General features: G+C 51.1%; 2 protein-coding genes across 2 annotated transcripts; one reads left to right on the forward strand and one right to left on the reverse strand.

The window, feature by feature from the left end:
• Positions 1-519: 519 nt before the first annotated feature.
• LOC134054103 (polymeric immunoglobulin receptor-like) lies at positions 520-8,807 on the forward strand. Its single transcript, XM_062509569.1, has 10 exons — positions 520-605; positions 1,215-1,537; positions 1,704-2,040; positions 2,640-2,956; positions 3,277-3,597; positions 4,943-5,063; positions 5,542-5,660; positions 6,933-7,052; positions 7,174-7,232; positions 8,021-8,807. Exons 1-10 carry the CDS (start codon positions 520-522, stop codon positions 8,144-8,146), a joined length of 1,929 nt encoding a protein of 642 aa, XP_062365553.1. The 3' UTR covers positions 8,147-8,807.
• Positions 8,808-10,522: 1,715 nt separating this feature from the next.
• On the reverse strand, positions 10,523-12,803 carry LOC134054163 (interleukin-20-like). Its single transcript, XM_062509669.1, has 5 exons — positions 12,416-12,803; positions 12,267-12,332; positions 11,739-11,891; positions 11,270-11,344; positions 10,523-11,160 (listed from the first exon to the last, which is right to left on the reverse strand). Exons 1-5 carry the CDS (start codon positions 12,572-12,574, stop codon positions 11,083-11,085), a joined length of 531 nt encoding a protein of 176 aa, XP_062365653.1. The 5' UTR covers positions 12,575-12,803; the 3' UTR covers positions 10,523-11,082.
• Positions 12,804-16,402: the final 3,599 nt, after the last annotated feature.

Here is a 16,402-nt window from a genome sequence, read left to right on the forward strand (position 1 = left end):
CCTCGACTCCTGTGGGTGCCTTCTATGAGCTTGGAACAGGTGGATCAAAAGATGTGCTCAGGAAATGCACATAAAATCTGATTTTTGGGGGAGCAGAGCTGAGGTAAATCCCTACAGCTTACTCAGCTCCTCGGCAGATGAGGAAAGAATGAAAAAGTAGAGGTGAAAATATCATCTTTTCTCTCTTTTGTGTGTCCTTGGAGAGACCAGGGAAGCAGAGACAGTCACTAAATCCAGGCTCCAGTCAGGAATTCTGTGACAGAGGGAATACTGGGGTGTTGGGATGAGATCCTGTTCCCATGCAGCAGCCCAGACAAGATCAGAGATATCAACTCCCTTTTTCCCATCCAATTCTCTACAGGACCAATTAAAAACCATATTTCTCTCTGCTTCCACAACCCTCATATCCTCCAAGCACGAAGGTGATGATGATTAGCATGATTGATAGATGATTAGCATTTTGCAAATGTGATTATTCAGGACCTTCCACGTCTTTTCCAGGGAATGCAAGAAAGAAAGATGATTTTACAGGCATTTCTGTTCCTGCTCGCCTTGCTCCCAGCTGGGTCTGCAAGAGTCAGACACCTCCCCAAGGCAGCCAGTGAGTGTCACCCACCTGGGGCACAGCTTTTGGGGTGGCCAAGGACCAGGGGTGGCACTGGGAGGATCTGGGTGATGCCTGGAACAGGCTGGCCTAGAAACAGAGGCCAGACAAAGTCAAAAATATGAAAGTGGATCTATTTAACAAAGGGCCTTCGGGTACATCGAGGGCAGACGAAGCCTCCCAAGAGGCTACACCCAAAACGGACCATGGACATGAGTTTCTCAGATATATGTTTGGTCTGTTTGCAAATCAGGGGTTAATTCTCCAATTCCAGCTTCAGGTAATGAAATCATATTCCCCCCCAATTCATTTTTGTTGGTACTTTTTGGGATCTGAGGCTGTAGGGTGTCCTTGAGCTCCAAGCCCAGAGGGATTGCCTTGTCTGATCAAAAATGTGTAGTTAACACTTTATATGGAGTTAGTACAGGATCTGAAAAATAGAAAAGCTAAAATCTCAGAGCATCACGGGGAGCTTCTTTACCCCATGGGTGCCCCTCGCTGCCACGGGACCTCGCGGGCACCTGGTGCCACACAGCCCTGGGGTCACCTGGCCCATGTGGCAGCCGAGGCACCCACCTCACACCCAGCCTGCTCTCCCCACAGTCTCCAGCCCCGTGTTCGGCCCCCGGCAGGTCCACGGCGTGCTGGGCGGCTCCGTCATCGTGAAATGCTTCTACCCACCCACCCCAGTGAACAGACAGGACAGGAAATACTGGTGCAGGCAGGTGGGCTCCAAGTGTGACACCGTGGTGAGCTCGGACTATGTGAAACCTGGCTACCGAGACAGAATCTCCCTGACCAACCACCCCGAGGCTGAAAACTTCCAGATCAACATCTCAGCGCTGGCGCTGGAGGATGCTGGCACCTTCCAGTGTGGCCTGGGGATCAATGGCAGAGGGCTGTCCCACACAGTCACTCTCACTGTTGCTGAAGGTAATGACAATCTTGGCACTCCCTAAAAAAAAAAAAAAACATTTTCTTTGAGTTTTTCCCCCCCTCCCTCTCAAACAAGGCTCCCCCGATGGCGTGTCCGGTGTGTGAGAGCCACAGGGGCTTCCAGGGAAGTCTCATTTCAGCCCCTGACTGTCTCTCTGCACAGCCCCTCCTGTTCCTGAGGCAGCTGAGCTCTTCTACTTGAAGCTCCACAGCACCTGGACGGTGTCCTGCAGCTTTGGGGAGGACACTGCTGACAAGAGGAGATACCTGTGCAAGAAGGAGAAGGAAGGCTGCCGGAACATCGTCAACAGCCACCAGGAGATTGATCCAGGTTTCCAAGGGAGAGTTCTGCTGACTTTTGAGGAGTCTCCAGGCTCGTTCAGTGTCACCATGACCCAGATGGGCTGGGAAGACGCAGGCCTGTACTACTGTGGGGCTGGTGAATATGGGAAGGAAGGAAAATCGAAGGAACTGGACGTGTTTGTCTATGAGGGTGAGCTGTTCCCAGGGTGTTTCCCCTTTCCTCTCTCCTTCCCTTCAGAAGCATCACCAGCTGTCTCTATTTAGCAAGAACTTGAATTTCTCTTTGCTGTTATCCTATTCTCTCGGCCACATACTTCTTCCTATTCATTTATCCACCTGTAACGTACTAAACCATCACTAAATAAAGCTTGTATCCAGACTTCACCTTCCCAGAAGTGGATAGCTCTGCTCCCCAGCCCAAAACTCCAGGGGACAAATTCCACACCCCCAGTCTGAGGCAAACAATCTGTCTCCTCAAGCCCTCAGCCCCTTAAATCTCAAACTGACTGATGCAGATGGTCCCTCAAGCAAAGGGAACAAAGCTTTGGAGTATCTGTCCACAAAGCCAACAGCACTCGGTGAATTTGGGAAAAAGCAAGGCCTGAGTGATCCTTTAGGATCGGTTCCCACCAGTGCCAGGACAATCTGATGTTTGCACCCCTGAGCTTTGCCTGGCTGTCCTTTAGCCATAGCAGCTTTGTTTGATCTGTTAATGTTGATTTTCTTGCAAGGGTGCCCCATGGACACAAGAGAGACTCTTACAACCTCTCATTTCATTCTTACCAACAGACAAGAGTTTCCCTCAGTTAAAGACCACGGTAACTGGGAAAAGTGGAAGTTCAGCAACCTTTGAGTGCCTCTATGATCCTCTGAAGCAATCCTCCACGAGGATCTGGTGCAAGTGGAGACTGCAGGGATGTGACAAGATCATAGACAACACTGGGTACGTGAAGTACGGCTATGAAGGAAGAGTGGCCATGTTTGAGAACCCCGAAAACAAAACTGTCACCATCATCCTGAACCAGCTGCGGGCCAAGGATGAAGGCTTTTACTGGTGCATGTCAAATGAGCTGAAGGAGCAGCAATCATCAACGGAACTGAAGGTTGTGAAAGGTAAGAGCCGTGCACTGGCAGTTCTGTGCCTGCTCAGGAGGTACAGAACCACCCCAAGACAGCAAGCTGGCTTTTTTTTTGGGGAAGAGACGTGAGCTCCAAGCCTGAACCCACCCCAGCAGCTTTAAAACTAAGACAGAAAGTTTCAGTTCTGTGAGAATGCATTCCCAGAAAATTCTCGTGAAGTATTCCTTAAGCCTTGCAAGGAAAGAACCATAAGCAGCATCTTTAGCACTAATTTAGCAACACAAGGAGCTCTTTCCCTCAAAGCTCCATCCCCAGAACTCAAAGCAGCCCTGATGTCCTGTTTGTCCTTACAGGAGAACCTGTGCTGACAGGAAAGAAGGAAGTGGAGGCACGAGTGGGCTCCCGGGTGAATTTAACCTGCTCTTACACCTGCAAGTACTACTCCTACGAGAAGTACTGGTGCAAGTGGAACTACACCGGCTGTGCCGTGCTGCCAGCACAGGGGCAGGGGCAGGGGCTGCCAGGGCCAGGTACCAGCTGTAACGCATCCACCAGGACAGCTGTGCTGAGCTTTGACCCGCTGGAAGAGGAAGATGAAGGCTGGTACTGGTGTGGGGTGAAGCACAACGGAGTCCTTGGGGAAACCATGGCCGTGGAGCTGCGGGTGAGCTCAGGTGAGCTCTGGGCAGGGCTGTCCCTGGTTGGCAGATTTTGCCCTTTTCTGACCTAGAGATGGGGCAACTGAGAGGAGTTTTAAAAACCTTTATTCCATTTTCAGTCTCGTATGAAGGGTGAGGCAATACAGATGTTATAATTCTCACCATCACAATCAGAAGCCAGCTATTTCCTAATTACAATACACTGTCACCGTTTCTTGGTCGATCAGCTTTTTGTCACATCATGCTGTAAAATGCCTTAGAGCCAATTATCTAAAATCACCCTCGTGGGTTCTATTACAAGGCATCTTTCACAGTTCTATTTCTCCAAAATATCTAGTCTTATTTGCAAGGCCATCCTTTGAAACTTTTTTTTCCAAGCTCCATTTCTTTCTCAACAACATCTGTCCTATACCACGGCATCTCTAAGTCAGCATTTCTTATCCCCAGGTTTGCACACAGATGTGTGAGCCTTCTGTCAGGCCCTGAGAACTCTCTATAAATCCTTTTCCCACACCTGGTACCCAGGGAGTCTCTCCATCACCGCTAGGCTGCAGCAGCTCAAAACAGAAGTGCTGCCACCCCGCAGCCTCCCGGCACAGTTTGCATTCCGTGTTTTCATTCATTCGGTTTTGACTTCCCAGTCATGAAAAACCCAGCCTAAAACTCACCTCTTTCCACACCAGTTTTGCTTTTAACACCGTGCTGATTAATTGTCCCTGTTACAATGTGTAGCATCATTTATTTTAGGAACTTTTCAGGTGAAGAACTGATCAAGTTCAGAGATTTTTAATCCAGGGAATATCTTGTTTTAATAAACAGGGAACCAGTAAGGAGAAGGAGAGGCTGACACCAGCAGCAAGGGGCTTAGTCTCAGCTTTGGTGGAGTATTTTGGAATTGAAGTGGTTTTGGGGGGAGGAATATTGTTAGAAGCAGAGAAAGAGCCAAGCCCCTGGTATCTGATATTTACCCATCCTAAGTGGGTGATGGCCAAATTGAAAACAGAGTGAAACAGCCCCATTTCATTGCTTTTGGTGGGCAAGGACACAGGAACAAAAGCAAAGCAAGGATGCAAAATTCGATTTGGAAATATTAGAGGCAGAACTTAGAAACGCAAACCTTTTTACTTAGAAACCAAACCTTTTTGCTTAGAAACACAAGGCCTTTTCAAAAGTTCATGGGCAGAGTGGCCCTACTTGAGATGTTTGCAGCAAATTATTTGGTGTGAGAACATTTGAAGAGTCTCTGATGGAAAGCCAAAACCCAGGGCAGCTCCGTGTCCACCAAACACACCCCTGTAGTTTTAGTGTCCAGTTCTCCTGGTGCTGCTCTCTAACCCCCCTCGTGCCCTGGGACACACAGGGAGCGATGCCAGGCACAGCCCAGAGCTCCTGGATGTTGATTCCAGCCCTGAGTCCGGAGCTGTTCCCCCAGGAGGAGCCTACAGCGACGCTGAGGTGCGGAAAGGAGCTGTCCCAGAAAGGTTGGTCCTCTCCATCCCCTGCCATTTAACATTTCTGTGGGGTTTATGTGAACCCATTGTGTTTGTACACCCTGTGTGTGTTGTTTAGCAACACGCACAAAAATATTTGTCCCCGAAGAACTTTGCTCTAAATGTCAGAGAAGATTAAAAGCGACAGCAAAGGGCAAGATGACTCACAATTAATCTCCAATTCAAGAAGGAAATTGTTAGATATTCCATGTACAAAGCAACTATTTGAAAGTACTTCTGTTAATATTAGAGAATTTTCCTTCACGTATTTATAACCAAGCTGCTGACGTAGCTGTTTCAGCCCAGCCTCAAGCCTATATTTTTATTTGGGTTTTATTTTATTCTATGTGCTAGAATCCAGTTAACTGAATTGCACCATGCTCACTCAGAATTGCCATCCTACCCAAATTTAGCCTGCTGGCTTTTCACATGCATCATTCTCAGCGAGATCTCTCTCCCTCAGTTCCAGCTCTGATGAAAGCCATGGCTCCAACACTCTGGCCTTAGTGCTGGGACCTCTTGCTGGCCTGATCCTGATTGTCGTGACAGCTTTTGCCGTTGTCAAATACAGGCAGATGAAGAGATCTGGTGAGTCCTTGCCTCTCTGGGCCCAGAAACAGCAGCATTGAGTTAAAGCAATACCCAAGTGCTGGGCTGAGCTGCTGTCCTGGTACCAAACCAGGATGGGCAGGGAGGTCCCTGCTCCTCACACTGACCCATCCACAGATCCCCAACCCTGGGCTCCTCACACTGACCCATCCACAGATCCCCAACCCTGGGCTCCTCACACTGACCCATCCACAGATCTCCAACCCTGGGCTCCTCACACTGACCCATCCACAGATCCCCAACCCTGGGCTCCTCACACAGACCCATCCACAGATCCCCAACCCTGGGCTCCTCACACTGACCCATCCACAGATCTCCAGCCCTGGGCTCCTCACACTGACCCATCCACAGATCTCCAGCCCTGGGCTCCTCACACTGACCCATCCACAGATCCCCAACCCTGGGCTCCTCACACTGACCCATCCACAGATCCCCAACCCTGGGCTCCTCACACTGACCCATCCACAGATCCCCAACCCTGGGCTCCTCACACTGACCCATCCACAGATCCCCAACCCTGGGCTCCTCACACTGACCCATCCACAGATCCCCAACCCTGGGCTCCTCACACTGACCCATCCACAGATCTCCAGCCCTGGGCTCCTCACACAGACCCATCCACAGATCTCCAGCCCTGGGCTCCTCACACTGACCCATCCACAGATCCCCAACCCTGGGCTCCTCACACTGACCCATCCACAGATCCCCAACCCTGGGCTCCTCACACTGACCCATCCACAGATCCCCAACCCTGGGCTCCTCACACTGACCCATCCACAGATCTCCAGCCCTGGGCTCCTCACACTGACCCATCCACAGATCTCCAGCCCTGGGCTCCTCACACTGACCCATCCACAGATCTCCAGCCCTGGGCTCCTCACACTGACCCATCCACAGATCCCCAACCCTGGGCTCCTCACACTGACCCATCCACAGATCCCCAACCCTGGGCTCCTCACACTGACCCATCCACAGATCTCCAGCCCTGGGCTCCTCACACTGACCCATCCACAGATCTCCAGCCCTGGGCTCCTCACACTGACCCATCCACAGATCTCCAGCCCTGGGCTCCTCACACTGACCCATCCACAGAGCTCCATTCCCAGAGTGTCCAGGCTGAGACAGAGCCCAGCTCCCCGTGGGCTTTGCCCATTGTGTCACAGCATCGTCTGGCACAGAGGGTTTGGGTCTTACTGTGCTCCCACTCACTCTGAGTGAGACCTGAGGGATTTTCCTGCTCCCTCTCACCAGACCTGGTGTCCGTGGGGAGCTACAGGACTAACATCAGCATGTCAGACTTCGAGAACCTGAGGGACTTCAGTGCCTGCAACAGTGTGAAGGAGAACCAGGAGACCCCCGTAGGAGGGGACGGTGAGTGGCTGAGCCCAGCCCAGCCCCGGGCAGCCCTTCCTGGCTGAAATACCCTAAAAAAGGCACAGCAACACCTGACAGCCACTGCCCCTCCCCAACACCTTCCTTTCTCTACCTGCAGAGTTCCTCACCACCACGGACACTCAGGAAAGCACTGCTGACACAACGAAGGCAAAAAGGGTAAGAGGAGGCAGGAGAGGGGCCACTGACCTGAGACATGTGGCCACAGCCCCAGTCTGTCCCAAAGGGGCTTTATTTCTACCCAGGTGCTCTCCACTTTACCCAGATCCAGCCCCCACTGCAGACCAGCCCCCAGGGTGGGTCTCACTCCTGTCCTGACTCCCTGTTTTAGCAGAGACTTTACCAGCAGACACTTTGCTTCAAGAAGTAAACCAAGGCAGCCCTGGCAGCGTCAGGAAGGTTGGGTTTGTCACCAGAAATACCAATCACTGGGATATGCAGGTGGCTGGAAACCATCACATCCCACATCTCAGTGGTTCCGGGGGCACAGGGAGGCAAGGAGGGCTCTGCCATTGCAGGGGCTGAGATTTGCTCTGATCTCTGCCTTTTCTTAATTTTCTCTGCCTCCCCTCGGGTAAGATTGTGGTCCAGTAGCTGCAGGTGCCAGATTCAAGCCTGTGTTTTTTGAAGGCCCTACCAACAAGCCTGTATTTTTCAGTGACTGTTATAAGTGCCAGGAGTTGAACTGGAGCAATCAAGGACACCAGTAAAGCCCAGCAGCTTAAAGACAGGGAGCTGGATGCCAGCACCCAGGGACAGGCTTGCCAAGGAATCCCAAACCTAAAAGCTTTTGGGGGTTTCCCAGGATGATGCTCACATCAGCACCAGTGTGACCCACTGGATTGTCCCACTGCTCCTTGTCCCCTGTGCTACCCTGGGATCTCCACACAACCATAACCTGAGATATCCCATCCCCATCCCCTGACTGTTCCCTCCTGTCCTCGCAGAGCTCCAAGGAGGACGCTGAGCTCACCTACTCCTCCTTCCTCGTCACCTCTGACCGCATCGCCCAGGGCAGCGCCGGGGGCGACAACGCTGTCCTGGACGTGTCCCCTCCCCAGGACCGGGTCTGAGGGGAGGTGGCAGCACCTGGGACTGGCTCTACCTTGAGGATCACGATGTCAGCAAGCAACACTCTTCATTGCTCCCACTATTTGCTATAGCTTGACCTCTTTTGGTTTTTGGGTTTTTTTTTTTTGTTTTGTTGTGTTGTTGTTGTTTTTTTTTTGTTTGTTTGTTTGTTTTGCTTAAATTCAGCTTCAAGTAGTGAATTGGGAGAAATGGTTTGATGCCAAAGGGAGCTGGAAGTGCAGGTCCAGTTGGGGAGGCTGGACTGGGAAACAGCAGGAACTTGAGTGGCTCATCCCACCAGCAGCCCCAGTTCCTACATTAAGGCCTCACAGGCCAGAAGGAGCAATGTAAAAAAAAAAAATAAAAAAAAATTCTTATTTTCTTTTAAAGGCAGCTGGGAAACCCTTTAGAACAGCTGATGCTTTTGATTCCTCTAAGATTTCCTGACCTGAGGGCAGTACCTGCAGGCCAGACACATCTGGAGTGTTTGTATGCACGAGCAATTAAGAATCTGGTGGCTTTCAGCAGACTGGGGAACTCAGGGTCTGTGGAATACCACAGAAGAGCCCACCCAGAGAGGCACAGAAACGGTGGGAAAAGCTGAATATTCCAGAGATAAAGCTGTGCAGGAAGCTGTAATGACAAAGAGGTGACATTGGCATGCTGGGTTAGCTGGAAAACACTGAGTTTCACTGTGGATAAACGCAAATTATTCCTGGATTGTGGATTCCAGAATTTCAGTGAGGAAAAAACACAAATAATTCCTGAATTGTGGGTTCGAGGATTTTAATGAGGATAAAACACAAATAATTCCCTAATTGTGGACTTTCACTGCTGGGATGAGCAGGGCAGCATCTCCCTCCTGCTCACCAGTTCTCACACCCACATTGTACCTTCCTGCCAGCCCTCCAAGGGAGGTGAGGGCTCAACTCTGCATCCCCAGGGCTGCATCCCCAGGGCTGCATCCCCTCAGAGCACGGGGGGAAGGGGTTGGGGTCTCGGGAAAGGTGTGGAGGGGCTGGGACAGGGACAGGGACAGGGACAGGGACAGGGACAGGGGAGCAATGCCTGACTCTGGTACAAGGTGTGAGCCTGGAAATCATCCCCGGCAGGCAGCAGCGGCAGGGAACGCTCAAATTTGGAAATTTCTCACAGGAGAAAACCCCTTTTGCTCTCCCTTTGCAAATCCTCTTCCTCCTGAGGTTGCCCCAGGGCGTCTTTTCCCCAGACCCACTCCTTGCTTGCTGCCTTGGGAGGAGCTGGGATGAGCTGAACCCCGGGAGAGGAGCAGGGGCTGGCAGGAGTGCGTGGGATGAGCATCCTGCATCCCTCCTGCAGCCCTCAGCCTCCTCCTGCTCCTTCCCAGTGCTGGCACCTCCAGCTGGCATCTCCTTTCCGAAGGGAATGGCCCTGGGCTGCTGCCGTGCCCTGCACTGGGTGGAGAAGTGTAAAATCCCCGGTTTAGGTGGGAGCACTGAGCCACGAGGGACTGAGGGTGCAGCACCCAGGCTGTGATCCCTGGATGGGATGAAGTGGAACGATGGTGTGGAATAAAACCCTCAAGCCGTGATCCAGAGCCCACAGAGCTCCATGAGGAACTCACCTGCTCCTTCACCAGGTGATTTCCCATGGGCAGGGACGAGCTGCGGCACCTTTCCGTGTCCCAGCATCATTCCCAGGGGTTGTTCTTCAACAGAGGACCACGGAATGTTCCAGACACCTGACATTCCTGAAAAAGTGATGGAGCTGAAAAAATCAGCTCTCCTGAGCACTGCCAGAGCATGGGGAGATGTGTTCACCTGTGGGTGCCCTGACAGCGGGACAAATGTAACCCATGAGAAAGTGAATTAACAGGATGAAAGCCCTGAGAAGCTTTCCTTTGGCATAAGGAAATGTCTGAGGGAGGACAGGGAGCAGTCAGAGAGCTTTCCTCTGAAAGTGGATCACCAAATGTCACCCAGCCTGACACTTCATGCGACAGGGAAATGCTGGAGCTGTCCCCCAGCTGGGATTTGGAGCACCCAGTGGGTGCCAGCAAGACCCAAAACGGGGACAACAGACCAGAGCTATAAATAATGCACAGTTCTGGGGAGAAACAGAGAGGATTTAGCAGCACTGGGGTCTGAGTTTGGTGTTTCTGGCATGTCCAGAAGGATTCATCAGCTCTGACATGCTGGAGTGACAGCATCTGCTGTGAAAGGAATTCAGAATGTTTCACCAGCAAGAATCACATCATTCCTCAGAATTTTGACAAACAGACTCAGCACAGTTTCAAGTGGGGTTTATTTGTAGTCATCACAACCAATTTCCACAAAACTCACTACTGATTGTCAGTAAATTGCACAATACGCTCCAGAACCTTTTTCTATTCAGCAACCACATATCTTGCACAGAAACTTTTTTACTGATAAGGCAGAAAATATTGTCTCAAGAGGAAACACAGATTTCTAAGGCCTGACATACCTGCTAGGACCTATTCTTGGAAGCATTTCTCACACTGTACTTCTCATTTCAGCCAGATCCATCAGTGGCAGCAGCCCTGAGACCAAGCCCAGGTTTATTCAACATCAGCTGCACCAGAGTCCTCCCAGCCAGCTCTCAGCACTCATTCCCCACATCCCCTAGACAAAAAAAAAAAAAAATCTGTAATTTCAACAATAATTTTATGACATGATCACAGCTTATGTCTGCCAGCAGGAGAAACCCTTGTGGGTTTTCCCTGGGGGCACCCTTTGGTAGCAGTGAGGGCGATGCTGGTTTAATCAAACTCGTTATTTCCCTCTTAATGAAGATTCTGCTGATGTCCCTGGCTGGCAGAGTGCTCCATGTTTGCCTGAATGCAGCTGGGGCTGCTGAGGAGCTGCACTGATTCCTGATTTCTTGTCCCTCCCATCTCTGCAAAGCCCCTGCAGCCGCCGTGGGTAATTAACACTGCCTACTAATGAGATTTCTCCATCCAGTCCAGGAGGATGTCCAGCTCCCCCAGGGATTTCATGGCTGCAGATGTGACATTCAGCTGAAATGATAAACGAAGGAATGAGCTGTAAGCAGAGACCATCAGTACAACCCAACATAAGGAGAATTTAAATATCTGTGTTATTTAGCAGGCTCCGTCACCAACTCACCCCTTCGTAGTTTGCAAGTATTTGCTTGAATTTCTCCGTGGATTCCTCCCCACACACACAATTATTCTGCTCACTCTGGGAAAACCAGATAAATTCATTAGTCTGGGTCGTTAATTTTTTAAAATAAGATTTCAGTTTTTGATTTTGCTGGGCATCATAAACTGAGACACTGTAGAACTGTGGGAAAGGCTGCAGGACCCTAAATCAGGCTTTAGCTCACAGCAGCTGACCTGACAGGCACAAGGACAGGATAAAGCTTGGGCTTTAGGGTCAACAGGGGAGTTTTCTGGTGAGTGGGCAAATGTAAAAATATCTCAGTGGACAGAACAGTCTTCAAACCACTCTGCTTTGTATTCTCATTAAAACCACTTCTATAAACAGAGACTTTACAGCTTTATACCTCTCCCAGGTTGGTTTATGGATGAAATATTAAAGATGCAGCCCTGCTGGAGCAGAAGCCAGGACTTACACACTGCCCGAGCTTCCTCCTCACACTGAGGAAGGAGTTGGCAATGCTGCTGATTTTCCTGTTCACAAACGAGTCCTCGGTCCTGCAGTGCTTGAAAACTTTGTCCACGTAGAAGGTGAAGAGCTGATGAGTGATGCAGCACCTGTCTGAAGACTTGGAAAATGAATTTAATGACTAAAAGTTCTTCCAAAGGGGTGTAACCTACAGTGACTCTCTGGGATAAAACATCTCTGACAGGAAACTCGTGGTAGCTGAGCACAGTTTGACTCACAAAGCTTCTTCAGTGGTGTTTGATTGAAGCTGATAAAATAGATGGGAAATCATTTTAGGCTGATTTTCCAGGAGATCCACCTTCAGCAAGCCTCACAAAATAAAACCAGCTGAATTTGCAGCTGGATAGCAGAGGCTGAGAGCTGGACAGTGGCCCTTGCCCACTGCAAAGGAGTGATTTATGACAGACTGAACTTCTCAAGGTGACATTCACCTGCTTTTGGATCCTGTCAGGGCTCCCCAGCCAGGGCCACCTACCTTCACCTTGTGGAGGGAGTGAGGGTGGGACAGGATGCTCAGGGTCCGGATGGGGTCTCTGGATTGCTGCGGAGAGGATGGAGATGGGCAAGGAGCTGCTGGCTCCACAGGGGCCCCCCCAGCCCCCCAGGAGCCAGGGAAACACTCACAATATTGGCTTTAATTGCTGTGAAGCCAGCCCTGATCTCTGTCATGCTCATGGAAACCCTGCAGGTTCCAAAGTGGAAGATTTTGTCGCCAGCTGTTGGCATCAAATTCACCCAGCAGGACACGGAGAAGAGGCAGAGGAACAAGGGGAATCCTCTCATTGTCAGCTGCCTGGGAGACCTGCCCAAGGAGGAGAATATTCCTCCTTATTTTCCTAAATACACAATTTTATTTTTATTTTTTTTTATTTTCCTAATTTTTTTTTATTTTCCTAAAAACACAACTGGGATCCATATGAAAATATACACGTTTTATATAAAACTTGCACATCTGTATTAAAAACCCCACACTCGTTAATATCTCTTACCCATTTCCTTTTTGCTCCCCATGAGCAAGAGAAAAAAAAATCAATTAAAATCAAATACTTAAGAGAAGAGCTCAAAAAGAAAAGGAAAGATAAATAAAATATCAGTTAAAAATGCATCTAAATTAACAGAGTTCTTCTAAAAAATGTTATCAAAAATAAATACAGTGAAATTAGATTTTTAAGTCTAATGACACAGAAGCAACAGGAGGCAACTGACTGAAAGTAACAGATCCAAAGTCTTATCCCAAATGAAAAGAGTTTCCCTCTGGAAGAGCACAAGTCAAACACCAGTTTTATTAGCACTGAAAATTAAGGAAAAAATATTTCAGAGGTAGCAATACAAGGAAATTCCCAAAAGGACACAGAGCAAGGGGATAATTCACTATCTTACCTTGCTCCTGGGTGTGGGTTCCCCTCTCTCAGGGACGTCTGACCTGGAGAGCTCCAAAGGAGGCGTTTTTATCCCGCTACCACCAGGAAATAACTCTTGGATTAACTTTTGGGATTTTTCTTGCTTTTCCCGGCACATATTTCCCTTTGTAATTTGCTGAATTAATGAGCTGGTGCAAGGGACCAGCTCTCTCTCCCACAGGTGTTTCCCTCACCTACGAGGGCGGGAACTCTGGCATCACTGCGTGGGTTTTCTTTTGGGAAGAGGGAATGTGACCAAAACTAGGGACCGTTCTGGGGGTCACATCCCCAGAAGGCCCCGGCACGGAGCAATGCTGGCAATCCCCTCCTGCAGAGGGGCCATTCCCAGCCCCTCTCAGAGGTGTGGGAAGCTCAGTGGCATCACCCCACGGGGTGCCAGTGGTCCAAGTACTCCAGGACTTCTGACAACAGACCTGGAATTCAAATCCAGGGTGTTCTCCATCATCATCATCATCATCCTGGCACAAGTGGCCCTCCCCTGCCACTTTCAGATGCTAGGAATCCTACTACCAGGCTCAGGGAATGCTGTTCCCACTCTCAGCTCCTGGACACTTCTCTGTCCTGTGTCCCAGGTGCTGGAGAGGCACAGAAACACCAGCCCAGGGGTTTTGGAGGACACAGCTCCCACCCTGCTGGCAGAAGTGGTTTCCAGGGTCAGAGGTGATTTAGGTGATCCTCATTCACAGTCCAAATCTGTCACCCTGCAGAAGGACAGAAATTTCATTGACACCTTCCCGAGCCCCCCTGCCCAGTGGCACGGTGACATCCGTGATCATCCCACCACAAGCTTTCCCTCCCGAGCAAAACTGGTGCAGCAAGGAGCAGACACATTCTCCTCCTGGCATTTCAGGCCCAAGGCTGTGCCCAGGAAGCCAAGATTTGCCAGCTGGGGCACGCTGTCACATGGATGTGGCAGTGCCGGTGCAAACCCCAGACCCCCGTGCTGCTGGCTCCGAGGTTGGTTTGGATGTTTCTGGAGCCCCTTTGGAGAGAGTTTCATGGGGTCTACAAACAAAAATGTGCAGCTAAATAAACTCCCTGGAGTTTCTGGGACCAGGAGGGATGGTCAGCTGGACTCAGAGGGCACTGGGGTGGCAAAGTCACCCCTCCAATGCCAGAGTCAGCCTCTGGGGATGGTTCCTGCCGGGAGCAGCAGCCCCAGCGTGTCCCTGTTGCAATGCAGGTGTACCTTGTGCCTGTGGGCCAGGGCTGTCCTGCACCCATCTGCTGGGTGACTAATGAATTTATTGATAACCAAGCTCAGTCTTGAGCAGAGATCTGTCACCAGGGGAGGACTAGGCAAATGGATTTTCTGCCCAGGCTAGTCAGGACGTTGCACACAGGGATGCTGGAACTGCCCCAGGTGCACCCACCATGCCTGGAAATCAGCCAGAGGGCAGGGCCCCGGCTGCAGCAGGGTGGATTTGCCCTGGCTGAGGTGTTGGAGAGATCTGGGACAGCACAAGGCTGTTAATCCCCACCTTCCTCCCCCAAATCCCAGCTGCCTGGAATTGCAGCTGCTGGGAGCAGAGGAAGTGGCAGCATTCTTGGTAGCCCGGTGCACACCCAGCCCAGGAGAGGAAACAAAGGAGGAGGCAGCGAGTTCTTACTTCATTATGTAAATGACAGATGACATGAAAGGATTTCTTTCTTTTCGTGGGTTTTTTTTTTTTCCTTTTGGTAACTGAAATGACGCCCAGGATGGGTCAGCCAAGTGCCAGAAGGCACGGAAGAGACTGTGGGGGAGTGGAGAAGAGATGCTGGGATGATACAGGAACAAGAGGGAAATGTTGGATTACCAGGGTCCAGGGCCGTCCAGATCTCTGCACGTGTCCCTCAGCCTCTCTGTCCTGTCACCAACCTTCTGCAAAGGAAAAGAACCAGTAGGACCCTCAGCACAAGGGCGAGGAGGAGGAGAGCCCCACTGGGGTGGGAGACAAGCCAGAGAGATTTTCATTTTTGGGTATTACTGTGTGTGAAATGGCGGTGAGGGATCACCCCAAGGGCTGGACGTGGGGGATGACCAAAAACCTCTCATTTCAGAGCAGGTGGGGTGGAACCTGCAGGGCTCCCAGAGTGGCTGGGGCTGGCAGGGACCTCACAGACACCTCGTGTCCCATTGCACCTTCCACCGTCCCAGGCTGCTCCAAGCCCCAGTGTCCAACCTGGCCTTGGACACTGCCAGGGACCCAGGGGCACCCTGTGCCAAGGCCTCCCCACTCTCCCAGGGAAGATTTTCTTCCCAAAATCCCATCCATCACTGTCCTCTGGCAGTTTAAAGCCATCAGCACATGTTGAACCGAACCCAGATGGAAGCAAAATCACCTCAGCGTGGCTTTCCCCAGGCTGTCATCAACCCACCAGCTCCAGCAGCATGAAAACACCCTCGATAAAACAGCAAATCATCCCTCTTTTGCTCTGGGAAGGAAGAGGGCAAGAAGGAACAGGGATTTCTGAAGCTCAGCATTGTGACGCTGCAGACAGCTCTGTAAAACGGGAAGTGATTCCCGCAGGCACTGTTAAACCTTTCGGGCACTGCGGAGCTGGGAATGGGGCAGGGAAAGCTCTCCTGTTCCCAGGAACACTTCCAGCGATCCGGGGAGGGCTCCTCCCTCGGGATTTTACGGCAGGCACGTTGTGACAGGGCACTCGAAGGGTAGCGATGGCCCAAATAACAAGCAAAGGCAGCAGAGAGCGTTGTGAGCCAGCTGCCCTGGTGCTCAGGAGCTAAAATTCATCCCTGAGTGCCGTTAACTTATCTGAGAAATCATTTATGCAAAATCCGTGGTGAGCAGAGCAGTCCCACATCACACGGGCGCCCAAGGGGCTGAGTCAGGATCAGAGGGAATATCCCAGAGCAGCTGGAAAATAACAGCTGGAATATCCCCAGAACAGCTGGGAGGAAGGAGCCCCTTGGAGACCTCGCTGTGTCCCCACAGCCCCTGTGTCACCGTCGCTGCTGAAGTGACAAAACATCTCCGGGGTGGCAGAAAGCACCAGGCTGCTGCAGGCACAGGGCTTGGGGCAGTGACTAACACTGGACACGGTGCTGTGAGCGTGACAGGGACCAGACACCCAAAGGGGACACGGCACTGACTCACCCCTGGCCGGTTCCGTGGGGAAACTCAGCCCTGCTCCATCCCCTGTGCGCCCCACTGGTGTTACTGGGAGTTACTGCGCTCCTGAGCCT

This window comes from Cinclus cinclus, chromosome 27, assembly GCF_963662255.1.
Source record: "Cinclus cinclus chromosome 27, bCinCin1.1, whole genome shotgun sequence".
Lineage (NCBI taxonomy): Eukaryota > Metazoa > Chordata > Aves > Passeriformes > Cinclidae > Cinclus > Cinclus cinclus.

What these genes read in the sequence shown, in the direction of transcription:
- LOC134054103 (XM_062509569.1), top strand. Translation starts at nt 520, where the DNA reads ATGATTTTACAGGCATTTCTGTTCCTGCTCGCCTTGCTCCCAGCTGGG. An exon ending in CTCCCCAAGGCAGCCAGTGA is followed by an intron (nt 606 to 1,214) that starts GTGTCACCCACC and finishes CACAGTCTCCAG; the next exon opens with CCCCGTGTTCGGCCCCCGGC. An exon ending in GGAGCTGCGGGTGAGCTCAG is followed by an intron (nt 3,598 to 4,942) that starts GTGAGCTCTGGG and finishes TGGGACACACAG; the next exon opens with GGAGCGATGCCAGGCACAGC.
- LOC134054163 (XM_062509669.1), bottom strand. Translation starts at nt 12,574, where the DNA reads ATGAGAGGATTCCCCTTGTTCCTCTGCCTCTTCTCCGTGTCCTGCTGG. An exon ending in GGAGGAAGCTCGGGCAGTGT is followed by an intron (nt 11,345 to 11,738) that starts GTAAGTCCTGGC and finishes TGGTTTTCCCAG; the next exon opens with AGTGAGCAGAATAATTGTGT. An exon ending in TACTTGCAAACTACGAAGGG is followed by an intron (nt 11,161 to 11,269) that starts GTGAGTTGGTGA and finishes TTATCATTTCAG; the next exon opens with CTGAATGTCACATCTGCAGC.